This window comes from Dendropsophus ebraccatus, chromosome 13 (assembly GCF_027789765.1).
Source record: "Dendropsophus ebraccatus isolate aDenEbr1 chromosome 13, aDenEbr1.pat, whole genome shotgun sequence".
In the NCBI taxonomy this organism is placed as follows: Eukaryota; Metazoa; Chordata; class Amphibia; order Anura; family Hylidae; genus Dendropsophus; species Dendropsophus ebraccatus.
The window spans coordinates 18,002,876-18,030,714 of NC_091466.1; the positions used below are offsets into that span (position 1 = coordinate 18,002,876).

General features: G+C 44.7%; 1 protein-coding gene across 1 annotated transcript; it reads right to left on the minus strand.

The window, feature by feature from the left end:
* Window positions 1–4,071: 4,071 nt before the first annotated feature.
* MAX (MYC associated factor X) lies at window positions 4,072–27,839 on the minus strand. The gene is made up of 4 exons (XM_069949737.1): window positions 27,547–27,839; window positions 9,230–9,337; window positions 8,828–8,951; window positions 4,072–5,482 (listed from the first exon to the last, which is right to left on the minus strand). Exons 1-4 carry the CDS (start codon window positions 27,580–27,582, stop codon window positions 5,295–5,297), a joined length of 456 nt encoding a protein of 151 aa, XP_069805838.1. The 5' UTR covers window positions 27,583–27,839; the 3' UTR covers window positions 4,072–5,294.

Genomic DNA, 27,839 nt, shown 5'->3' on the forward strand with positions numbered 1-27,839 from the left:
CGAACCCGAACCCAGTTCGCTCATCTCTAGTTATAATGCTTTGGACTATGTTATCTGTGCTTTGGACTCAGCTCCTGGTATTGGTAAAAGTGAGGACCGGAGTAACACTTTAAAAAAAAACTTAAGAGAAACCGATCAGAAAATATCCATTTAGGAAGAATACCTGTAGAGAAAAAAATGTCAAAAATTTTGACTAAATACTGAGTTTTCAGATGCCCACTAGAGATGAGCGAACCTGGAGCATGCTCGAGTCGATCTGAACCCGAACGTTCGGCATTTGGTTAGCGGTGGCTGCTGAAGTTGGATAAAGCCCTAAGGCTATGTGGAAATCATGGATATAGTCATTGGCTGTATCCATGTTTTCCAGACAACCTTAGAGCTTTATCCAAGTTCAGCAGCCACCACTAATCAAATACCGAACGATCGGGTTCAGATAGACTCGAACCCGGTTCGCTCCTCTCTAATTCCCACCCATCGCTAGAAGCATGCAACTAAGCCCTCCTACTTTATTTCCTCTCAGGAGGCTCCTAAACTTACTATGGAAGTCCATCTTTTGACGACAAAACAGTCCTTAGCTTCTTACCTTTCTTGTCCTAGCTATCACTGGGGGTCTGAACAACTGAACCCCGACTGATCAAAACCTTGGACATGTCAAAAGTTTTTATCAGGGTGGTTTTGCACACACCACATTTGGCCAGTGCAGGTGTCTGGGTTAAAACCAGATAAGCTTATAAGCAGCATAAAATTGTGGCATAAGCATGTAACCCTAGCCGAAGACTTCTAATGTCATGTGTGAATCTGTGTGGTGGGCTTTACCCCATACAACATGCAGTGGTTACAGAGAGCTATAATGCGGCCTAGTACACAGTAAGCAGAGAAAGAAAAACAAGCGGGCAGCCTTTTAAGGATAAAATAAGATTTTATTTATAATTTTATTGTAAAGGTGAACATTAAATTTGAGATGGCCAATTGGGCTTATGTACAATATATCTAGTATCTCAAAGAGGAGGGGTAAAAAATAAAACAATGTCGTGCGTAAAGTCATAAGAATGATCATTTAACTATTCACCCACATTGAACCATACAAGGTAAACTATGCGACAGGCACGGCCATCCCGAACCTCCCCGGCTGTCGTGGTGTTAGTCGCTCATACAATTAAAAAAAAAATAATAAAAAACTAAATTAATTTAAAAAAATAATAAACAAAACAGCAGCGACTGACTGACAACTAGACACATATATAGCCTAATGCTGCCCTAGGTTGACAAGATCACCTGCATGCACACCTGTAGGTTACACATCCTGGTATATCCCAGACTTACAATGGAAAATAGCTGCCACCAATCGCATACTATGTCATATAATAGCCGACTTGAATAGGAAAGATGCTTTGTAAGCCTGTAGACATTTGCCAATTGTGTGCAACATTTACAGCGCATCTAACATCAGGAAATTTATCATCTTATTCCATTTTGTTCCCAGAATTTATAGGACTGCTGTATTGCTATAGAAATGTAAAATGATGGTATAAAAAGTATCCGCACCCCCCCCCCCCCCCCAAGAAAATAAACACCATTGTCTATCAAGTTCTATCAGCTGCTTCTTAGCGTTCGGTCTCTGGATGGCGGCAAATGGGCCACCACTGTAACACCCAAATGGCAAATCTAGCTTTTGTAATATAAAAGTGACCAAATACCTTAGGGTTCCTATTAAGCGGGCTTACTATGGCCCGATCATTTTAGTAAACTGGCTTCGATCTGCTAAATCGGCGCTCGTTCACTGGACGACCCGATAATCGGGCAGTAAGGGCTGCATGGACATAATTTGCGATGTCCATGCAGCCCTTGCAGAGACGCCCGATACCTTACCTCTGCCTGCTCCCGGTCTTCTCTCCTATGCTTCGCAGCTTCCCGCTCCCGGCAGCAGGCAGGCAGCTCAGCCAATCATAGGCTGGGACTGATGCAGCCACCGGGAAGCTGCCGAGCACAGGAGAGAAGACCGGGAGCAAGAAGAGGTAAGGTATCAGGTGTTTGGGCAAGTGTCAGCCATCGGCTGCTCATCGCTATTACACACAGTGATGTGTGGTCAAAACCTAAACCAACGATCAGCTGATGATCGTTTCATCGGATGATCGGTCTTTTATGTTGCGTTTACACGGAGCGATAATTCGCCCATTCGATCGTTTAACGACTTTGAAGCAACAATTTGTTTTTTTATAACAATCAGCGTTTAGACTGAAAAAAATTGTTATAGCGTTTTTAAGATCGCTTAAGCCCATCTCACACATAGGGTGAATCTTTGAAAGACTGTTTACACAAAGCGATCTGCGAGTTTTTAGCGAACGACCAACGACGATTCGAGAACATGCTGAAAGACCAAAATGAACGATTTCTCGCTCGTCTCTGGATCGTTTGCTGGGTTTACACGGAACGATTATCGCTCAAATGCAATCGTTATCGCAAAAATTCGATAATTGTTTCGTGTAAACGCAGCATTAGACAAATCGATAATCGTCCGATTCTTGCTCCGTTTAATAGGGCCCTTAGTGTTGACAGAGCCCACAGAATTCATGGGACAGGCCAACCACCTATTGTGCATCATGGTTCCCCAACTCTTTGCTACTCTACTTAAGAGACGACTGGGCATGCCGGATTTACATCGGCTCATCGTTTTATTCTCACGGTCCGGCAGGATCTTACTCTCTATCGTGATCACATGCATGCTATAAAGGCTGACTATCAGCTGAATGAGTGTTCCCGATAATCATGTAAAAGGGCCTGGGATCAGCTGATACAGGAACACTTATTCCTGTGGCCATAAAAATCATTGTTATTGGCTGCACAGGGGAATAATCCGGTGATCGAACGTGCAGTATGAGCCTTGTGAAGGATCAGTGAACGAGCGATCACAGAGATTTGCTCTTGTTATTAGGCCCATCAGCCCATCTACCCCTCAATGTGCACGTGCAAGGGAAGAAATGGAAGCATTTGGCCAACAGCTATAGTACATCCAGTTTAGGGTCACCATGATGCAACACATAAGCATGCACGCTGTTCATAGGAAAAGACTGTATGATAGCCCCTGTCTAATGACCAAAAAAAAATATATCTATTTCTATTTCCTATGCAACACGGAGTGTGGTTCTATCCATAGATGCCACTTTATACAATCTCTCTCTACCTGATAGAAGGATCAGAAGATGTGCAGGTGTTCCAGGACCACATACACTCACACGGGCAGACCAGTGATTCAGAGAGTCTTTGCCTACCACAGGATACAACCTTTGAGTAAAGAAGGGACAATCTTCTACCAAATGGTAATTTCCAAATACATCACTGTGAAACACACTAAGAAAGATATATTAAAAAGGCGAATCAAAGAATGGATAAAAACATGAAAAAAAGGGGAAATAATTAAAACTGGAAAATAATAACTACATAAAGCTCAACTTTGGAACAGGCTTTGACAGGGCAACTGCTAACACAAGTAATCCTCTATGTGGTCTACAGAGAAAGGTGTCCATACACCAATAGCTGTCAGCCAAATACTAGTCATCCACATTCCCCTACATAGTTGGCTGGTCCTAGTGTGAATGGAGGCCTTTAGGAACGAGGGCACAATGACTAGAATCAATTGCACCCCCTTTATACATTAGGATGCAGAGAAGCCTTTGAGACCACCCCAAAATTGCATTGAAAAGTGATCAATGAAATGGTCTATTAAAGAGGTTTCACAGTATTACCTAGTCCATATTGCCATCCTGCTCTGGCTCCTTAAAGGGAATCTATCAGGTGTATATGATGCTCAGAGCTGCCAACATGGGTAAATGGCTAATAAGGAGATACAACAAATTATAACTGTGCCTTGGCCAATAACTGTTTGCAAAGTTATAAAATTAGGTTTTCCTTCTAAGCTCATAGAGGGAACTTTAGGCTGCAGCATACATTCCTCCTCAAGGAGGGAGGAGGCTTGCATGCAGCAGCTCAACCCGGCCTCTATGACACTTTAGCTTAGAAGAAAAACATGATTTTATAACTCTGTAAAAAGCAGTCTGCTAAAAGGCAGGCATCATCTCCCTATCAGCTGTCCACCTTTATCTACAGCTCGGAGGTTATACACATCCCATGGCTGAAATGATTTTATATTAGGAGACTGTCCTTTTAAGCAATCCCCATCAAAGCTGTATCTCAAAGTGGAGCTATGCTACATGATAACAGGTTGGGGGAGGGGTATATGACTATTACTTCTCACCGAGGATGCTCCCATCAGTTCTAGTACTCTGCATCGAACATTACACAAGACTACTACCTGTCACATAGAACAAAATTTAATTTGGCAAATACATACAGAAACACACACACACAAATGATTTTCAATTTGATAGTTGGTCAAATCACAGGTTTCTTCTATACAAGTAGTAGTATAATACATTTATAGTCTGAGGGCGATCTTGGAGGACTGAATAATATCTGCGGCTTCCTGAGCATCACATTGGATGGTGCTCAGCAATGGGAACCTATTACGGTGGATGCAGCAATCTGAGGGATGGATCCACATTACAGATCATAGTGGGGATGGGGGGAACTAGGGAACTAAGAATGGCAACCCTGTCTCCAGACGACGTGAAGACACCACATATACGGATTACAGAGCCACATTTCAGAACATGCTGTATGTGAAAACAAATTAAAAAAAAAAAAAGAAAAAATACACATAAAAAAATAAAAGATTTTGCTATGGTATTGGAGAATTAATGCTAATTTTCACCCAGGAGGGCAACTGCAGCACCAAGTACGTGGATATTTTTTTTACGTGGCACGGATACTCCTCCTCTTTTTGCAAAAGTTATCCTAATGGAAGCGTATATGACTCTTAAAAAAAGGAAATCAACATATTCGGGTGTTTTTTCAGGTTTCCCTAACCTGCTTCGTTCACCTTGTGATACCTGTCGTACAATTGTCAAACTGCAGACGGGGGTTCTGGGTAATCGCGCGTCAAAAACGCGCACAGTGCAGATTTGTATTGTTGTAATGTAAGCGTGGACGTGTCAATGAGGCTTAAATAACATATAGGGGAGGGGGATATATGGGTGGAAAGAAAAAAAAAAAAAAAAAAAAACGCAGTCCGATAAGTCGGTGATAATGGGGCAGAGGAAAACGGGGGAGGGACAAACAAAGAAGGATTAGGTAGAAGTCCTTAAATGAGCTGAAGGGGGGGGGGCTATTGGTGGGCTACGGAGGGGCTGAAGTTGATAAGCTTGGTACAGGCTGCTGGTTTTATTGCTTGTGCTTGCTTAACTCGCGTCCATCCGTAGCTTCTTTCTGCTTTGGGGTTCTTCGGGTTCAGACTCGGAGCTAGAGTCCGATCCTCCATCGAAGGCGGATATGGTGCTGCCATTGGGATTGGTGTAAAGGCTGCTGTCGGATGAAGAGTAATTCGACTGAAGCCGGGTGTTAGATCTTGCTTTCTCCAGCGCACGGACTGTGAAAACAGGACAGATGGAAAATGTTGTATTATAGCGGTCCTTGAAATTTTTGGGAAAAAAAAACTAAACAAAAAACATACATCTCAGCAATAAATACCTTTCTACTACCTAATTTTTCAAAGCCGTGATATCCCAGGCTGGAAATTACATTACACTTCCTAGAATCGCTGGGGAGACTTGAGCCAATCCCACAGAATTCAGTAAGGCCAACTGACAATCTATTGTGTATGGCGGCCAACCGACAATCTATTGTGTATGGCGGCCAACCGACAATCTATTGTGTATGGCGGCCAACCGACAATCTATTGTGTATGGCGGCCAACCGACAATCTATTGTGTATGGCGGCCTACCGACAATCTATTGTGTATGGCGGCCTACCAAGTCTCACCTGGCGTGGGACAGACTGATTGACATGTTGGATTTCAACACACCAGATCCCTCTGTTCTCAGGTAAAATATGGCTGGCAGTGGTTTACTCACCCCTCACCAATTTATAACACGTGCACTCTGGGCCCCAAGTGTATAGGAGGATGATAGGAGAGGCCGGTGTGAGGCCAGCTTTATCTCCTGGTTGGGAAGACTCTGCAGTTTATAAAACAGACTGAACAGTAACTGCAAATACAGATTCAGTCAGATTTTTGGGCAGAGACTAGTTTTCAATTTACAAGGTGCCAAGTGAAGGGGACAAAGCTGCAGTACCAAGCAAAGCCACTATCAAACGTATGGCACTGTGCCAGGTGAACAATAAAGGTGATGTGGCAAACACTGGAGCATACATAGAATGTACCTTAAGGATACATTCACATAATCCTTTTTTGCTACCCAATGACATAAAGGAATCCACAGCAAATAAGTAAATCCTCCACTATTGCAGATTTGCTGTGGACTCATTAAAGTCAACTGATAGAAAAATCCACTGCAAATTTTCTACAACATGAACTCCACATGAATGTCCCCTAAAGTGATATTCCCATATGGACATTAACGGCATATCCACAGACCTACCTCGAAACTGAATGCCCCACTGAATAGGCTATTTTACACAGTTTACACAAAATTCATTGACTTTAAAGGGGTTATTCAGGATTAGATAAAATATAAAGCGAGTGGTATACGGAACTGCCGAAAGAGCCATACACTTGTATTGTAATACACGGCTATGACTCTTCTTTTCCATCCTAGCGGCCAGGACATAAACTTACCACTTGGATGGAGAAGCAATATGCCAACTATTATTATTACAGAGTACTATCTATAAGATTATAGAGTCCAGGGTGCCATTGCTGAGGAGGGACTCCTGATAAGACAGAGGCATATGTATACATGTCGGCCCCCTCTCCTTATCTCAGCCTATAGTAGCACTGGTTCATGTCGGCCCCCTCTGCTTATCTCAGCCTATAGTGGCACTGGTTCATGTCGGCCCCCTCTGCTTATCTCAGCCTATAGTGGCACTGGTTCATGTCGGCCCCCTCTCCTTATCTCACCCTATAGTAGCACTGGTTCATGTCGGCCCCCTCTCCTTATCTCACCCTATAGTAGCACTGGTTCATGTCGGCCCCCTCTCCTTATCTCACCCTATAGTAGCACTGGTTCATGTCGGCCCCCTCTCCTTATCTCAGCCTATATAGTGGCACTGGTTCATGTCGGCCCCCTCTCCTTATCTCAGCCTATAGTAGCACTGGTTCATGTCAGCCCCCTCTCCTTATCTCAGCCTATAGTGGCACTGGTTCATGTCGGCCCCCTCTGCTCATCTCAGCCTATATAGTGGCACTGGTTCATGTCGGCCCCCTCTCCTTATCTCAGCCTATAGTAGCACTGGTTCATGTCGGCCCCCTCTCCTTGTCTCAGGCTATAGTGGCACTGGTTCATGTCGGCCCCCTCTCCTCATCTCAGACTATAGTGGCACTGGTTCATGTCGGCCCCCTCTCCTTATCTCAGCCTATATAGTGGCACTGGTTCATGTCGGCCCCCTCTGCTTATCTCAGCCTATAGTAGCACTGGTTCATGTCGGCCCCCTCTCCTTATCTCAGGCTATATAGTGGCACTGGTTCATGTCGGCCCCCTCTCCTTATCTCAGGCTATAGTGGCACTGGTTCATGTCGGCCCCCTCTCCTTATCTCAGGCTATAGTGGCACTGGTTCATGTCGGCCCCCTCTCCTTGTCTCAGGCTATAGTGGCACTGGTTCATGTCGGCCCCCTCTCCTTATCTCAGGCTATAGTGGCACTGGTTCATGTCGGCCCCCTCTCCTTGTCTCAGGCTATAGTGGCACTGGTTCATGTCGGCCCCCTCTCCTCATCTCAGACTATAGTGGCACTGGTTCATGTCGGCCCCCTCTCCTTATCTCAGGCTATAGTGGCACTGGTTCATGTCGGCCCCCTCTGCTTATCTCAGCCTATAGTGGCACTGGTTCATGTAGGCCCCCTCTGCTTATCTCAGCCTATAGTGGCACTGGTTCATGTCGGCCCCCTCTCCTTATCTCAGCCTATAGTGGCACTGGTTCATGTCGGCCCCCTCTCCTTATCTCAGCCTATATAGTGGCACTGGTTCATGTCGGCCCCCTCTCCTTATCTCAGCCTATATAGTGGCACTGGTTCATGTCGGCCCCCTCTCCTTATCTCACCCTATAGTAGCACTGGTTCATGTCGGCCCCCTCTCCTTATCTCACCCTATAGTAGCACTGGTTCATGTCGGCCCCCTCTCCTTATCTCACCCTATAGTAGCACTGGTTCATGTCGGCCCCCTCTCCTTATCTCAGCCTATATAGTGGCACTGGTTCATGTCGGCCCCCTCTCCTTATCTCAGCCTATAGTAGCACTGGTTCATGTCAGCCCCCTCTCCTTATCTCAGCCTATAGTAGCACTGGTTCATGTCGGCCCCCTCTACTTATCTCAGGCTATAGTGGCACTGGTTCATGTCGGCCCCCTCTGCTCATCTCAGCCTATAGTGGCACTGGTTCATGTCGGCCCCCTCTCCTTGTCTCAGGCTATAGTGGCACTGGTTCATGTCGGCCCCCTCTCCTCATCTCAGACTATAGTGGCACTGGTTCATGTCGGCCCCCTCTCCTTATCTCAGCCTATATAGTGGCACTGGTTCATGTCGGCCCCCTCTCCTTATCTCAGGCTATAGTGGCACTGGCTCATCTATTGGCCGCATTTTCTCCCTATATACAGCATACAAACCTTACCTGCCAAGTATCCTCTATAAGGGAAGGCTGACCCTGACACAGAAAAGCTGAACAAGAGGTTAAGTCAAGAGACCATTTATGAAGAGCTAAGAGAAAAGAAGTGGTAAGTCTGGTGTATACCAAACATAAGCCTGCTCATATATATACGTCCATACCTTGTTGTTCTAATAGAGCGTTTTGTCTCTTTAGGTCGTCGATGTCTTGCTGGTGTGTGTGATTTTTCCTTCTCATATACTGTATATATTCTGTTGCTTTGTCCAGTATTTGAGCCCGTGAAGCCTTAAAACAAAGGTATAAAGAATAAGCGTTTACACCCGATCCATATTTCATCCATGGTCAACCCTGAAGCTCCCACTGACTCCACATATAACTGTGCAGCCATGAAATGACATGTCACATCTTTCATTGAAGTCAATGGGAGCTTGTTTTTTTTCACAGTGACAAAGCCATGTGACCTTATGCATACAGCCTATTAAGAAGTTCATTAAAATTTATTGGAATTAAAGGCACAGTACACCCGGTGCTCAGAACCCGGCCAGGTGTGATGATGAAGTCACCTTTTCGCCTTGGAGGGAAGGTACGGAGTCTCTTAAGCTGTGAAAGCTGTCCTTGATATGGTCCCTGCGCTTACGCTCCAGTGCATTGTGATGTGCTCTTTTGTCTGCCTGTAAAAGAAACAGAAAAGAAGAAGCGTCATTTAGAGGTTTCTTTGCTTTCCCGTCAATACACAGGTGTCATTTACGGCCACCGATCTTCCAGTAGACGTGACATCTCAAAGCAGCGCAGCCATTCAGCTGCCAAGGCGGAACCTCGTTACGGGGTGTACGGGGCGGCGCGATCCGGGACCCGGCGCTAGAACCGGGTAGGTAAGTGACCGCCGCCATCTATAACCACCCCCTCCCCGGCCATAGCTTAAAAATACCCCCGGGCCGGAGTACCCCTTTAAATACCAAGCATGACAACATAACATAGGAGGAAAAATCACATAAACAAGATTATAAATGGGAATTTAGTTTAGGTAAATGGGTTGCTGTGTTTCCAGAAACAGCGCTAGAGATAAGCGAACCTGAGCGAGCTGCATTTGATTACTGGTGGCTGAAGAAGTTGGATGCAGCCCTAAGGATGCCTAAAAAGCATGGATACAGCAAAAAAAAATTCTAATCAACTGGTGTCAGAAACTTATATAGATTTGTCATTTACTTCTATTTAAAAATTTCAATTCTTCCAGTACTTATCAGCTGCTGTATGTGCTGCAGGAAGTGGTGTATTCTTTTTAGTCTGACACAGTGCTCTCTGCTGCCACCTCTGTCCATGTCAGGAAGTGTCCAGAGCAGGAAAGGTTTTCTATAGGTAATATTGCTACTACTCTATACAGTTCCTGACATGGACAGAGGTGGCAGCAGTGTCAGACTGGAAAGAATTCACCACTTTCTGCAGGACATCCAGCAGCTGAGAAGTACTGGAAGACTTGAAATATTAAAACAGAGGTAACTTACAAATCTGTATAATGTTCTGACCCCAGTTGATGTCGTCCATCCTGTGGCTCTGCAGCTGTCAGGGCATACCTGAGGTTGTAGTTTGCCACAGCTGCCGAGCAACAGGTTAGGAGACACTACTTCCCAGCTGAGACTCTTGGCACTTTCTGTAAAGCAAAATGGACATAGTACAATAAAGCCAGGCAATGGCAGGTGCTAATATTTGGGTTTATTCATACTCAAATATGAGTTGACAAGACTAAGTGCCCAGCACAAGTTTCGCCTTGATCGGCTTCTTCTGGGGACCCTGAAGATTTGAGAGTTTGGGCTCCACCAAGGCATGCGCCTTCCATCGTCTGGCTATATATGCCTCTAGCAATTTGTAGCTGAAATAAACCAGGTTCCTCCGGTTAGACTATCAATTTTTTCTTGAAAGAGAAGGAAAGAGGTTCTTTCCTATATACCTGCGGATGGTGGTTTTATATCACCGCTCAGTTCCCCGGATAGTCTTTACGGCACAGCAGAGTATCACTGGCACATCCTCATGTTTCAATGTAAAGATCCCATTATTTAATATGTCTGTACAAAAATACAACAGAAACCCACAAGACTCTGTGTCCTAGTTTTGATGCCTTTTCAGCAATTTTAGAAAGAACAGACGGACAGAAAAACACAAGGAGGAGATAGGCAGCTACGCATAACAAATCCACCGGCGCCTCCTCTCCATATATCATTATTCTATGAATAAATCACAATTCTCCATATATTTCATATACATTAACCCTATAGGGTACTTGGCCTCTATCGGCTCTGTGCAGATGCGACTTGTCCCTCTTATACCCAGACAGGGTTAATGATGAAGGACCTTGCACGTGGTAACGGCACTAATGCTCTGCAACAGATGTTGAAGCAGAAAAAGCCTCAGGCTTTGAGGACAGGCGGGAACTGAAATATAGGACGGAGATATCTTGGAGGCGCGGCAGAAAATGCTCCAACAGAATATACACACAGAGCCGCGCCATCTTCAGGGGACACCGCGGCAAATAACAGTCATCAAGATGAAGACGATTGTGGAGGGGGTAGCAAGAAAAGGGTCTCACAGGCCTCCATGGAGGAAAGAAGCCTTAGTAGGTGCCATGTATGAGGCAGGTTCCACAGCCAAACTTAAGGTCTTCTATGTCTACATTAAAAAAAAAATAATAATAAAATTGATGTATGAAACCAAAGCAAGGTGGTAAAAAAAATCCATTGAGGGGCATTGCTTTCGTATGGGAGTAGAAGTCCCCATCCACTTTCCACCCACAGGCTCAGCTGTCAGTATAACGTGTATGGGGCAGCCTCAAGTCCCACCGATGACCAGATGATGTCGGTGGACATAGGGTTTTCACAGCTTGACCCGTTTGTTCTTGGACAACAGGCAAATGATCACCGTTGGCCGAATGAATGGACGTTAGGCAAACAGTTATGGAAGGTGTATGGTCAACTAAAGGCGTCTGGGACCACCAACTGTACTAGACCAGGGTTGTTTGGTCCCTATACTAGAGCACGCTTAAAGGGATTATAGTGTGATTACAATTTAACCCTTAAAAGCCGTGTACTGTACTCCCCTAGAGAGTTATTACTAGCATGTATCTTGGCCTGAACAACGGTTCTGTCCTGGTGGAAAAACTTCAGCCCACCATAACGTCAACTTTTTGGGCCCATACCACACAAGCAAAGCTGCCTACCCAATCACAGGTCCAATGACCTAGATTGATAAAGTCACAGATACTAGTTGGGTTCCCTAGACCCGAGGTCAGGACAGGAGTTGGGGCTGTAACAAGGGTACAAAAATGTGTCCATGTTCTTCTCTAAGATCGGATTCAATTATCTAAATGGACACGAATGTAGGTTTAAAATACAGGAGGTCAATGTGTCAGCCATGTACATGTGACCCTGTACCAAACACTCAGCAGAAAATGGTCAGGCACTCACTAGAGCAACGTGGCCCTGTGACTGCCCTACCCATCACTTCAGAGTCTGTGAGAGTCATCTGTTCAGACTGATGAGGTCATTCATCACCACCACCTTCTACACTCATTCAGTGCTGTGAGGAGGAAGAAGGTGGCTAGTCACCCCTGCTCGCTGGTATTTTGTGGTTTAAAGGGAATTTCCTATAGTCCTGTGTCAACATCAACCTTGTAAACCAAGCAGAGCCAGGCTGACTAACTTGCAGCCATGTACAACTACCCTTTACTAAACAGTCTTAAGATGGTCTTATATTTCAGACAGCTGATCCGCCAATGGAGAGGGCTGAAAAGCTGCAGCCAGACTCCTCTAGCAGAAGCTTATCTTCCCAAAACCAACTGGATCAGGCCTGTTAAAACCCAATATGCCCAACCATTCCCTCAATGGCAAACGTTGGGGAGAAGAGAGATGGGCATGTTACTCCGGCGGCGACTGATGCCCAAAAACTAAAGTTTTCTTCCCTGGCACCATCCAAGTCGGAAGGCCCACCATAAACCATTAGATATAGGCATCCAACATGAACATGGGATCGGCCATACTGAAATCAACTTCTGACTTTCAATCCTTCCCTGACAGATAATGTTGGGAAGCCCCATACACATCAGATGGTTGGCAACTTTTGCGTTGGGGAGACATGTCAAAAGTTTTGATCGGCCGAGGTGTGGGTGTTTAGGCCTCCACTGATCACTGAGAGAGTTTTTTGGCACAACTTTTTCAATTGGGAAATTGAATACCTGAATACCTTGAAATTGAAACTGAATAACTTTAAAATTTTAATGTAATTCATTTTAAGTATTTCTAAAAAAAAAAAAAAAAAAAAAGGTTTCCTATTATGCAGCTTATTCTGGTTATCCCTCCCCCCCCTCCAAGTGCTGTATATATAATAACTCTCCGGAGCATGGCCTCTACTTTTATGAATGTGTTTTTTTATGACTGAAGGTCATAGGTTAAGCACAGAAAGGTCAGTCTAGACAAGGCTACCATGGCAACTCTAGAGCAAGCACAATATTTACATCACAGTGAGGAATCGGGAGGAGAGAAAAACAAGGTGCACCTTGGGAAATAGAAATATTTTCTAAAAAACAATGGGGGGGGGGGATTTATCAAACATGGTGTAAAGTGAAACTGGCTCAGTTGCCCCTAGCAACCAATCAGATTCCACCTTTCATTTTCCAAAGAGTCTGTGAGGAATGAAAGGTGGAATCTGATTGGTTGCTAGGGGCGACTGAGTCAGTTTCACTTTACACCATGTTTGATAAATCTCCCCAAATAAGTCTAGTGCTCAAAATTTTTTAACCTTTTGGTCAAAAATTACATACACGTATGTAGTTACACAAACAGCATAGCTTGTGGTGTTACGCTGTTCTTATAACAATAGGCAAGAGAGGGTCGCCAATCTCGATATATCTCCACACTGGGATATCACATAAAGCCAGGTAGAAAAGTGCAAAGTAGCTCTAAAGACAGTCCTAGCGCCACCTGTGGGAGGTCACTGCTCGACCCTTAAAGGAGAAGTCCCTTGAAATTGAAAAAAGGGAGGGGGCTGTGGGAAAATAATACACATAGTAAACTGACCCCTGTGCCTCCGTAGCGCCGCTCCCGGGACCTGATGACGGCCGCCAAATGTAATTTTCGTCTCAAATTCAGGCACGTCACGTACCGAGCTCTTCAAGCTGCAACGCCACAGCCTGGCCAAGCGATTACCAGCAGACCAGTCACTGAATTGGGATATTTCCCGCCTCTTGACTGGCTGTGTGGGCAATTGATCACCCGGGTACGTGGCATTGCAGCTGGAAGAGCTGCAGGTGGCCGGCGGCTATCAATGGGATGGGTAAGAATAGTTTATTTTCCTGCGCCTCCTTTTTTCAATTTTACAGCACTTCTCCTTTAAGTCATGATGGGGAATTATCACCCACACCAGCTGTTTTTGGGGGGTTCCTTAAGGAGATGCATTATCCCCTCACATCCATATCGAATGGCTCAGCTAGTGCTCCCCTTCCTCTCTACAGATAAGGGGCAATAATATGAACGGGGCACAAGACAGCTGTTTATAGATGGATCACTTTCTGGTTTAGGGGTTTCCCAGCCATTTCCCATTAATGACCTATACATAGAATAAGACCATCATGTCCGATCAGCAGGGCGCAGAGCCACAACATATACCAGAACAGCTGGAAGCAGTTAGCTCCACTCAATGTGTAGTGGTGGTGCCAGGTTACTGCAGCTCAGCTCCCATATAAGTAACCTGAGGCCACCATTACACTATGGATGGAGCTGAGGCTCCCGGCCATTACTGTGTATGCACCGAAGCTGCACTATTCCATAAAATAAATAAATGTAAACCACTCAATTGGACGCCAAAAAGCCTTAAATGTATGTTTGGCAAGTCGGCTGCCTTCTTTTACCGTATGAAGGACAATCCGGAATAACATAAGAACAACTGAAAGATTGTGCACAAAAAAAAAAAAAAAAAACAAATATAAGAAACTAAATGTAACAGCGAATACAGAGTAAGGCTGTGTTCACACTACGTAAGAGACCGGCTGGGTCACGGAACGGCCAGTCTCAGAAAATATCATCCTGGCCGATACTGCAGGCCGATACTCAGGCTGTGGCACTACGTAAGTGCCGCAGGAATCACGGCCGTTGTAACAACGGCCGCGATTTCTGTGGCACTTACGTAGTGTGAACATAGCCTAATAAGTATAAGACTAATGTAATACCAGATCACACGTCTATGATATTGTGGGCTATGGCTACTGGAGGGACAACACAGCTGTAAAGGGCGGAAAAAAAATGAATCAAGGACTGGGGAATGGTATCAAATTCTAAGAGAGTATTTGAGGAATGTGAAGCCCTCCTATTTATACACATTAGGGCGGATTCATGTGTTTTTACTTTCATCCTCAGCACTGTTATTGCTTAATCCTCTGTTCCATAATATGTAAATTAGGCCGTTCAGTGCACTGGGGTCGGGACTACAGCCTAGCCACAACACCTGCTGCCTCCTCCTGAATATAGGAGTCCTGACCCCCATACTATTAATGCAGGATTTAATGACAATATGGTGCTAAGTTCAGCAAAATAAAATTCTTTCAAATCAACTGCTGACAGAAAGTGAAAAAGATTTGTTATTTACTTCTATTAAAAAAATCTCCAGTCTTCCAGTACTCATCAGTTGCTGTATGTCCTGCAGGAAGTGGAATTATTTCCAGTCCGGAGAGCAGGAGAGTTTTTCTATGGGGATCTGCTCCTGCTCTGGACAGTTCCTAACATGGACAAAGGGTGGCAGCAGAGAGCACTGTGTAAGGGTATGTGCACACTGAGCAATTCTCGCGGAATTGAAGAAGAAAGTTTTCTGCTCGCGATTCCTTGCCTATTCTGCTCTGGCAGAATAGGAGCAGAATGCATGTGGAAATCAAGCAGTATTCAACCCCCATTGACTTCTACAGGATTCCTCTAGCGGAATCCACCCAAAGAATTGACTGTCAATTCTTTGGGCAGAACGTGGAATCCGGACAGAAATTTCCGCCGTGTGCATTACTGAGCGGAAATACAATAGAAAACAATGGGAGCCAAGGTTGCTAATTTTTTACGAGCAGAATTTCGAGCGGATTCTGTACGTATTCTGATGCGGAATCCACGAGAATCAGTGTGGTCAGTGTGCATATACCCTTAGGCTATGTTTACACTTTGTATGACATCAGCCAGGTCACGGAACGACCGGTGTCAGAAAAGATCATTCGGGCTGGAATTTCAAGCAGATTCCGCGTGCATTTTGCCGGTCAAAATTCCGCTAGATTTCCTCAGTGTGAACCCACCATTAGGGCTCATGCACACTGAGCAAAAGGCGAGAAATCGAAGAGGAATCCGCTCTTAAATTCTTCTCACAGGGCGGGTTCACACTATGGAATTCTCGCAGACAATGTCCGCGGAATTCCGTCAGCTTTCCGCCCGCACGGGCACGCGCTTTTCCGCCGGCCCCATAGACACCATTCTATAGGCCGGCGTATTCCGCGATCCGCTAAAAGAAGTGACATGACACTTCTTTCAGCGTAGAGCGGAATACGCCGGCCCATAGAATGATGTCTATGGGGCCGGCGGAAAGGCGCCCAGATGTGCGGGCGGACAGCTGACGGAATTCCGCGCACATTGTCCGCGAGAATTCCGTAGTGTGAACCCGCCCACACTGCAGAATTTCCAAGCAGAATTTTCTGCCGCAGATCTGCTTTCTGCCCAAAGAATTTACATGTCACTTCTTTTGGCAGAATCTGCTAGAGGAATCCTTTAGAAGTCAATGGGGCTTGAATTCTGCTTAACATTTAGCTTGAATTCTGCTTAAATTCCACTCGAATTCAGCTCCCATTCTGCTCGGAGCAGAATAGAAGAGGAATTTCAAGCAGAAATTCCTCGTCTTCTGCTCAGTGTGCATGAGCCCCTAGTCTGTGAAAAAAGATCTTCCTTAGTGGCTCCTGCTTTATGGGAATATAAATGCCTGTTGTTAGTTTCCCTTTAAAGAACCACTGTGGACTTTTGTTTTGCTCATATAATTCTATCATATATCTCCTGGTAGTAGACCCCCTAGACCCCTCCGCTACCAGCCAAACCCTCCTTGCATAGTACACTACATACATACTACATACATAGTACACTACTAAATAAAGAGAGATATATGACTCTCGACTCATACTGCCTGCCTCTGCTTTATGCAGATCGGTGCAGACAGACAGAACCTGATCTCCACTGTCTCTTTCTTGCAAGAAACGGATAGAAACATATCACAAGGACACATGCTGAAGCTGCATCTCATAGGAATCCACTGAGACTCTATGGTGTAGGTTACTGGACAGAAGTTCTGTATCACTGATCTTTTACTTGCTGCTCTAAGGACTCATAGCAAGGGCAGTAATAAGACCCCTCTCTGTAAAGCCAGGGGCATCATGGAAATGTGGGCAATATTAGGAGACCCATAAGCGAGGGGAAATAGGAATCAAAATGGTAGACATCCCATGGGCACCACTTCCAAGTGAATTGGGTATGCACAAGGCATACACAAGAGGCTCTACAATATTATTTAACAACCGTGCATTTTAAGGCCGGGTTCACACGCTGTAAGACACCGGCCGTTCTGTGACCCGTGTACATACTCTGGCCGGGCTTCCATTCATTTTCAATGCAAAATATCTTTTGAATTAACCACGGCCGTTGTTGCAAATTGCAACAACGGCCGTGATTAATTCAAAAAAATATGTTGTGTAAAAAAAAAATAAAAAAAAATTCTTGGAGTGCTTCTTTACATTGACATGCATAGCCTCCCCCTCTGATGCAAACATTGGAACAGTCTCTACTACAGATGGATTGTGGGAAGGCAGCACTCCTCATAGCTAGGTAGTTACACTTCACATAAACAAGTGTGTGAGTCAGCACTCATCTGAGTTGTGCAATGCTTGTGCATCACAAAGTTTACTAACCCGTATCCAAACAAACGGCTGGGCGAGTGATATAGGAGATGGGATTAGAATGTATTTCAGCCTATAGGCGCATAAAGAAGATCTGGCGCAGAACACCATTCCCGTTGGACCTGGCCGCTGTACAGGACACTCACAGTTGAGGGCTGGCTTATTCCTCTTTGTTTTATGTCTCTACTATGGACCCATGAGAAAAACAAATCGCAGCATCATATACCATATTGTAGTGTTCTCCCCTAGAAGCCTTATATACAGGAAGAATACAGTGCCCCATAAAGGCACCATATTACAGCATGGGGGTGCATTAAACATGTGCCGCTGTATGGCGTACGGGTTCCTGGCCCCGCCCTGTGTATGACTGGTTACTTAAAGAGAATGTACCATTAGGATTATTTTTTTACTACCTTGATGGCAGGGTGATCCCGGTGGCATGGCCCTTTTTTTAAAGCACCACCCGTTTCTTGCACTCTGTGCACCTCCGGTGCATAGAGCCGGGATGGTGCACAAGAAAAGCGGGATCACCGCATCGGAGCCAGCAAAGCAGTAAAGAAAGCCAAAAAAAAAAAAAAACGTAAACTTAATGGTACACATTTAGGTTGTCTGAGCCCGGAAGTCTCTACATTTTGTTACCCGTAGCTGAAGATGTTGAATGCAGTTCTAAGGGTTCTATTACACAGAGTGATTTTCAACGATTAACCACTAACGATCGCTTACGAGATTGTTTATCGTTAACCTGAAATCGTTCACCATATTACACAGAACAATGGTCGTTAGTTACGATTGTAACTACGATCGTTTACTCCTTCTGATCCCAGAAAAACAATGGACCATGTGCAACGAACGATTAGTGAACAAATGCGAAACTTGAAACTTTTGATCGTTGCCTGCAATTACACAGAACGATTATCGTTTTAAGTCGAACGATAACGATTTTTCGCACGATAATCGTCCCGCGTAATAGGGCCCTAAGGCTGCCTGGAAGACACAGATACAGCCATAGGCAGTATTCCTGTTTTCCAGGACTCCCTGGGGGGAGATCAGCTTCCTGACAGGTAACCATTAAAGTTAGCCAATATTCACAATGTAGGGGATAACTAGCTGATCGGTGGGGGGCTGATTACTGGGACCCCCCCATAGCATTCCATTGGAGGAACAACTGTCCTTTACCACCACTGAACTCGGCAATGTTTGTAAGTCCCATAGTGAAAGAAGCGATGGTCAATACTACTCACTGTAAGAGGCCTATTCCAGAGAGCGATCATTGCCGATTATCGCTCCGTGGAATAAATACAACAATCATCGGCTGATCGTTGATATAGGTTTGAACCTATCATTGTCGGGCGCCTACTGCGCATCGCTACGTGTAATAGCGGTGCGCGGCCGGCGACTGACAATTTACATTACCTATCCAGGCTGCAGGGCTCCTTTTGCGGTCTTCTCCTCGGGTCCCGCACACTCCAGCTTCAGAGCGGCCTATCTGAGCCACGGCCAGTGACTGGCTGAGCAGCCTGTCAGCTGACACAGGCTGCTCTGAAGCTGGAGCATGCGGGACCCGCGGAGAAGAAGACCGCAAAAGGAGCCCTGCAGCCTGGATAGGTAATGTATAAAGTTTAAGCAAGGGCTGCAAGGACATCGGTAACGATGTTCATGCAGCTCTTGTTAAACAATAATCGAGCCGTGAAACAGGCCCAGTAAACGCGCCGATCTAGCAGATCGGCGCTCGTTTACAGTTATCATCGGGCCCCCATCGGCCAGTGGAATAACATCCTAACTCCAATCATGACAGATAGGGGTCAGGCCTGCATAGAAGTCACACAGGACAGGTCTTCACACAGCGGCAGGGATCGCTGTGTTTCTCACCCACCGAAAGGGAATCCAGTCTAAGCTTTGACTTTAAAAGTGTAGAGGCAAAATGGGCACCCAGCAAACCGACTGCTGTAATGTGTGACCCGGACCACCCTCTGGTGCATCACTGTAGTAACAAGAGCTTCATGGAAAGACCAGAACATATTAGAAGAAAAGAAGGGAAATTCACATACCGAGGAGTAAAATCTCAAAGATTCGTCCTAAAACAAAACAAGGAAAAAAAATACATATATAGGCCAACGTTCGTTTGTAAAAAAGTAAGATTATTGTAATTTATGATGCAAGCAACGTGGGGGTGAGAGGCTGCAACATTATATGTAAATGAATATTATTAGCCATCCAAGACCGGTGTAACGGGAGTAATATGGACAACGCTGCCCCCCCCCCCCCCCATACTACTGCTGAAAGCCCTGCTCTGACTGGTGGTATGATGACAAAATGGCCGCTGCCGGTCAGGGGTCGTCATACCCAGGGTCAGGCTGAAACTTGTAGCTCATCTGTATTACACCCAAAGTGGGCCTAGGGCTGGGTTCAGTCCATAACACAGAAATTGTGTAAATCTTTCCATCACAGTATCTTGTGTCCGTTCCATTCACGGCTTCGGCTTATTGTAAATAGTGTTGAGCAAACCTGTAAAAATTTACAGGTTTGACAACGTTATTTGCGCCCGATCGCTCGGCCTTTGATTCTCCCAAGCTGCAGAAGCTGAATGCCACCCTAGGGCTGCCAGAAAAACATGGATACAGACATTATGGCAGGTTTCCTCAATGCTTATTATGGGAACTGAAAGTATCCTGCATCCCTATGATGCTTTCAGTTTTGGTTATTACACCTGTGTTCAGACCAGGACTTGAGGCCATAAAATATATTTCACTACTGCAAAACCAACCTTGTCCAACATGTCCCTGTCATTTTGTTTTTATAACAGTGACACTTTAAGATGTGCCTGTCACTTTAAAAAAAACTTTTGACATGAAGTAGAATCAAAAATTTTGATCGGTTGCGGCCTCCATCGATGGCGAAGAGAAGCGCAGAGCCAGTCCCATAGTCATTGGGAGTCTGTCCCAGTCACAAGGGCATAAAGCTGGGAGACAACTCCTTTAGTGCGCTGTTCTCCAAGCTCGCTCTAGCGATCAGTCAGGATCTGAACGTCCACACCCTGGCCGATCAAAACGTCTTTTAAAGTGACAGTGCCCATTTAAGTTGGCTTTGTCTGACGATCAGTGTTGAAAAACCCCAATGAAATACACAGGAATTCATCATTAACATATGAAAAAGTTCAAAGGTCAAGGGTGAATGCCATCTATATCCGCCAATGGCTGTCAGGGCATGCTTGGAGTTCAACAGCCGGAGGGTTCATAGGTTTAGACTGCTGATCTCTAAGCACCGTACTATAGACAGCCAATGTATCGACAACATAGTAGAGAAATATAGACAAGGCCTCATACATGACAACTACTGCATAGAAACGTGGAGGTGATGCCCATAGCAACCAATAGGATCACAGCTATTGTTACTGTAATGATCCCAAATAAATGTAAGCAGTCATCCCATTGGTTGCTATAGGCAACGTCTTCTTCTGCGCCCTAGCTACTATAGATGAAGGGACTTCCATAGCAACCATGGATAATCCTTTCCATGTGGATTTTCACTCTGCAGGCCGCATATAATGGGTGCTGAGCATCACAACATGGTTTCCACATAGAAACGTGTCATTAGGGGACGGTTTTCTGGATACTCAACCTTGCCCTGTGGTCTTAAAGGGGTATTCCGATTTATAATAACTGATCTTGTATACATAGGTCTATGTACTATATCCAGTAGTATATATATGTACTATATGGATGACACTGGTAACAGCTTAGGCCACATTCACACCTTGTTTCAACAGTACAGGTTGGGATAGCAGCAAAAACATGTTCTGACATATACCATGGCGTACACATGGGTCCATTGACGTTTATGGACTGGACATAGTCTACTAGGGACTACATTAGGTAATTTTCCCAAGCATATTCTATTTTTTTTTTTTTTTTTTTTTTTTTTTTTTTTTTTTTTTAGTATTAGTCTACTAATCTGTTCATATTACAAGACTCGTACTTCCCCTTTAATTGCCAAACTCTCGTCCATATCCTGTAATATCCAATTTCATCACACAAGGTTTACGACTGCATTTTTTTTTATATTCGACTAGAAACAATTAGTCCGCTATTTTTTAGTTTCTGCCAGATTTATTTAAAATACGTCAGAAATTTCTCCATATGCCTCTATAGAATAGTGGAGATGGAGACATATTGGGAGAACAGGGCTGCATATGGCTCGGCACATGCCGCTATCTATAGCCGGGCCTAATGCAAGGAAAAGGTTCTGCCTACCGCAAACCCGCAGTAAAGACCCCGTGTTAGGGTACGTGCACACTACAGAATCCTGGTGAAAAATCTGTAGCAGATTCCGCAGCTCGCACCCGTTCGCGGACTCTGGCGACCGCACGCGTCTCCACCCGTGCCATTGACTTTCTATGCACAGGCGGATTCCGACGTCCGTCCAAAGAATGCTTAGACTTTGCCGATCAGTTAAATCTGTGATCTTTTGACTGTACTAGATCTACCATGGCGGGCACAGAGGTGTTCAGAAGGCCTCTGGCTGCCATGACAACTGATCTCCCCCCCCTGCAGTAGCATTGCAGGGGTGGCATATGGCGGTCTAATGGTGTGTTTAAACAGACAGATTATCTGACACGCTTTTAAAGCCAAAGCCAGGAACAGACTATAAACAGAGGACATAAAGGAAAGACTGAGATTTCTCCTCTTTTCATACTGATTCCTGGCTTTGGCTTCAAAAATCTGTCAGATAAATCTGTCCATTACAGGCACAACACCTCAATCAAAATTAATTGCGGCATTACCGGTAAATGATTGGCATCTGTATGATCAGTCACCAACAACGACTGTCGGCTGCTGATCGCAGCTGGTTCCGCTCCTGGGCTTGTTTCATTATCCCCAGGTGATCACCTGTTGTGGGGCTGAAGAGGTAAATCCAAGATGCAAAGTTACTAGCTGACAGGTGGAGGACTGACTGCTGGGACCACCAATGATCTCGAGAACGGCGAACAAGATTCCTCCGAGGGTGCTGCCGCACCAAATATTCTCTATTCAAACTATTTGTGATTTGTTTGGGATTGAGTATGTCCTCCATCCTGTACACTGAGCGGCCTGGAGGTAAGGCTGGGTTCACACTGCGTTTTCAGCATACATTTAACAGATCCGTTTTTTAACGGACAAAAAAATAGTGTCAGCAATGTTTTTGTGTCCGTCCAAAAAAAAAAAAAAAGGGTCCGTTTTTTTTTTTTTTTTTATAATGGAAGTCAATGGATAAACGGATCAAAACGGATGCACACAAATGCAAAAAACGGATTGCAAAAACGCAGTGTGAACCCACCCTAAGCAGCGATCTTGTATACATTGCAGCTGCTGCCCACTACGTTCACTGGGCCAGCCACTCATTGTACTGTACAAGGATGGGGACTGTATTGGCAATATGGGGAACCTTTCAATCCAGAATAAATAAACTCTAAAGTCATATTGGTCAACCGGAAACAAAAATCAAGATATTTACCATGCACTACAAAAGAAATATGGAAACTCCCTAGGAAGCCTGGCTCTACCGCATAGACTGCTTATGTTGGCACTGCCATTAGAAAAAAAACAAAAAAAACAACAACAAAGAACGTGGCCCTTTCGACTGGTCACCGACCAGGTAAAGCTTGCAGTATCGCATTTCCCTCCCCAGCTCACAGCATGGTCCATTGTAAGCCTATGGGGCTACTGGATGGTGCCACAAAGTGTCTCCCCACTTGTTCTCCTGATTGGATTAGTTGGGGTCTCAGCTGGGAGACCCCAACCAATGAAAACTTTCAACACCTCAGTAGTTTATATTAATTGCAGAGGACTTTGAAGAGGGTATTCCATGAGAAATCACTTATCCCCTCTCCACAGGTGGTGATACCCAATCTGGCTGGCCAAAACTCAGCTGTCAGTGCATGCTGGTAATTGTAGTTTTGGATCGGGATGGGGGTACTGACTGTATAATAGCATCTGGACATGGCACCCCCACCTTACAAACGAAGCAATTCTGTAACTCTGAGGGGCCTATTCCACGGCCCGATCATTTTACTACACTACACGAACACGAACGAACATTTACGGGACATATTAGACAGCCAATAATCGGGCAGCAAGGGCTGCACAGACATCATTAGCGATGTCCATCCAGCCCTTGGCCAAACATCTGATACCTTACCTCTCCCCGCTCCCAGTCTTCTCTCTCCGTGGCTTCCCTGTGATTGGCTGAGTGGCCTGTCAGCTGACAGGATGCTCAGAAGCTGCTCCCACAAGGGGCCCAGGAGCTGTGGAGCACAGGAGAGAAGACCGGGAGCAGGGAGAGGTAAGGCTATTACACGTAGAAATGCGCGGTCGGCACCTGAGGACTTTAGGTCCAAACCTACACCGATGATCGTTGTCATCAGCTAACCGTTGTCTCTATTACACGGAACGATAATCGTTCCGTGTAAAAGGGCCGTTACATATAAGAGCCCTATTACACGGAAAGATTATCGCGTGAGAAATCGTTACATCCTTTGAATTTAAGCAATAATCTTTCCGTGTGTATGCAGACAACAAACGACTAACGAAAATTTATTTGTTTTCGGTTGCAAAAACGCTTGCAAACATTTATCCGAGAAAATGATAGGACCCTAAGGCTGCAGTCACACTGTGTACCATTACTTTTTCTATATACATAAGTATATTCCGCTATGCTACTGTATACAGCAAAACCATTGCAGTATATAATGCAAGCCAACTGGAAACAGATCATATTATATCCTGCTCAAGACTATAAAACGAATCCTAACAAACGTGGTGTGAACCCGGCCTCACAAAAATAAAAATAATTCCGTACCAGCACTGGTCCTACATATTCCATAAGTTACATTGACTGTTGTGCTTAGTATGGCGGGTGTCTACCCTGTAAGAGACCCCTCTACAATCACCGATAACTGGACACCTGCCATAGAGGTATATGCCGAATAGGTAAAACAAAGTATTTCATCACTGATGCCGCCAATAAAGATCATCCCCACACAAGTCATGGGGGTCCCAGTCCTTCCCCCTTACAATAAGGGTACGTTCACACACCGCAGACAATGCTCGATAACTATGTGTCCAGGGCTGTATTGCTGGCAATGTCCGTGCGGCCGTCGTCTATGTATCTCCTATTACACGGAGAGATGTGCCTGTTCATTTGCTCTACTACACAGGACAATACCAGCCTGACCTGGCAGATAATCTCTGTGTAATGCTGCGTTTACACGGAGGGATAATTCGCCCGATCGTACGATTAACGATATTGAAAGAACAATGTTTTTTTAGAACGATTTTAGAACATGTTGTAAGATCAAAATGAACGATTTCTCGCTCGTCGCTTGATCGTTCGCTGCATTTACACGTACGATTAGCGTTCTAATTCGATTGTTATCGTGCAAATTTGCTCAGTGTAAACGCAGCATAACAGGGCCTTTAAAGGGGTCATCCAGCGCTACAAAAACATGGCCACTTTTCCCCTACTGTTGTCTCCAGTTCAGGTGCAGTTTGCAATTAAGCTCCATTTACTTCAATGGAACGGAGTTTCAAAACCTCACCCAAACTGGAGACAACAGTAGGGGGAAAGTGGCCATGTGTTTGTAGCGCTGGATAACCCCTTTAAGGGCCGTATTACACGGGACAATTATGACTCAAAAAATCGTTAAATGTTTCCGATTTAAACGATAATCGTTTCATGTGATAGCAGGCAACGATTAAACAACCAACAAGACATCGTTGATCGTTTTATAGAATTTTAACCTATTTTCATTGTTGATCGTTAACAAATCGCTGAAGAATCGTCCCATGTAATACCAATCTGACTCTAACAATCTGCAGTATGTGAACATGCACTTGGGGTTTGCTGACACACAGCAGATTCAGATTTTCTCAAAAAACTCAATAATCAGCAGTGTATCCGTGATGCAGCATCAGACCCTAAGGCTCTATTCATACGTCCTGTTCATGTCCTTAATTGCGGATCCGCAATAATATAGGACCAATGTATTTCAATGGACCTATACACACATCCGTGTTGTGTACTGGGCTGCTATCCGTTCCGCAAAAAAAAAAGGACAGACCCTAGTACGGACAGTAACTGACACATCCAATACAACTCTATGGGGTCTGTATTTTACTGAAGCAATACGGATGCAATACGGATGCAATACGGATGCAATACGGACTGAATTTGCGGATTGTATACTGACTGAAATTTGCGGATTGGAAAAATATACTGACGTGTGAATAGACCCTAAGAGCGTGTTCACATGCACATATATAAGGCCACCTGTCAAGATGATGCAAACCAGCATACCTCCATAGCCCTGGATACGTCCCATACTGGTCTATTAGAATAAATGTTGGTTCACACTGCGTTTTTCCTATCCGTTTAATGTATATGTTTTAAGGAATAAAAGTGACGCAATTGTGCGCCATCCATTTATATCTGTTATTCCATTATAAAGAAAAGACGGATCGAAACAGACGCGTTTTTAACGAACACAAAAATAGTGTTGTCTATGTTTTTCTGTCCTTAAAAGTAACAAATTAAAAACGGATAGGAAAAACGCAGTGCGAACCTAGCCTAAGGTTTGAGCACTGGCCAGGCATGGGACGTATCCAGTAACGTGCGGCCTTACAGCCACAGTACATGGATCTTCTCGATGGGCGCTCGCTTACACAGCCTGAGCTTGACGATCGTGCGGCCGGGCTGTATGAACTATCGCTGCACATTGTTGCTTCCTTATTTAGCAAAACAAATAAGTATCGGATCTGCGACATGTGAACATACCCCCAGGTTGGCTCCTACCTTACAATATTTTTTATTTATTTTTATTTTTTTGCTATTTGCACTATAATGTCCAGCAAAAAACAAACAAACTGCTGTACAGTATTACAATACAGTGTTCTTAGTATCCATTTATTATATTGTGTATCTCCATGTATTCTCTGCATCCCATAATATTTATGTCAGTTATATAGGGCGCACGTCTCCATGTATTCTCTGCATCCCATAATATTTAGGTTTTTATAGATGTAAATATTTATAAATATATAAAGTAAATATAAACACAACCTGCGGTGTATGAGATATCACAGAGTTGCTGTGGATTTTCCCTCATATATATATATATATATATATATATATATATATATATATATATATATATATATATATATATATATATACACACACACACACCAGGTGTGAACAGGTCCTGCACTATATATATATATATATATATATATATATATATATACACACACACACACCAGGTGTGAACAGGTCCTGCACTATATATATATATATATATATATATATATATACACACACACACACCAGGTGTGAACAGGTCCTGCACTCTATATATATATATATTATATATATATACACACACACCAGGTGTGAACAGGTCCTGCAGTATACATTATACTATATATATATATATATATATATATATATATATATATATATATATACACACACACCAGGTGTGAACAGGTCCTTAGAGGCGGCGCTCCATGACTAGTGATACCGAGCGGCCTGGTACACTCATCACATTCCTGCCCATGACTCCTGCTGATCCAAGGATCAATCACCCCTCAGACTGGTCTGACCAGATATTTAAAGGATTTTCTCAGCCGGTGTATAAAATGCTATTAGAGCAGAGTATTTATGGTGTAATGGTGGCCTCTTGTCTATCCTCTCCTCACAGCCCCCCAGGGGCCCCATAACATCAGGTATAGAGGGAACCTGCTGCTGTTGCTCCTCCCCCGTGACCCTGCCCGGCCACCGTCCCACCAGCTCTGCGGCCTTAAAGGGGCACACACCCAGTAACCGTGCGGGAGAGCAGCAGCCGGGGCGGCGGGGGACACCGGGCACCATCTTACAGACGGGAATAGGATGTGCACTCACGTCGCTTTCAACCTCGATGTCATCGTTATCGCTCATGCTTTCATATACCCAGAAGGAGGAAGCTTCACCCGCACAGACAAGAGATCAGACGGGGACGATGTTGGATCCGTGATGGAAACCGAAGGGGAAGGGGGGAAACTAACAGAAAATAAAGAAATAAGGCGCAAGGGGGACAAAACAACCCGATTGAGGGGAACGGGAGGAAGGGGGAGCCCCTCACTGTGCCCAGGAAAACAGATCAGCGGAAGCCACACGTGACTAGACACTGCTAGGGATCATTAGCCAGGGCTGTA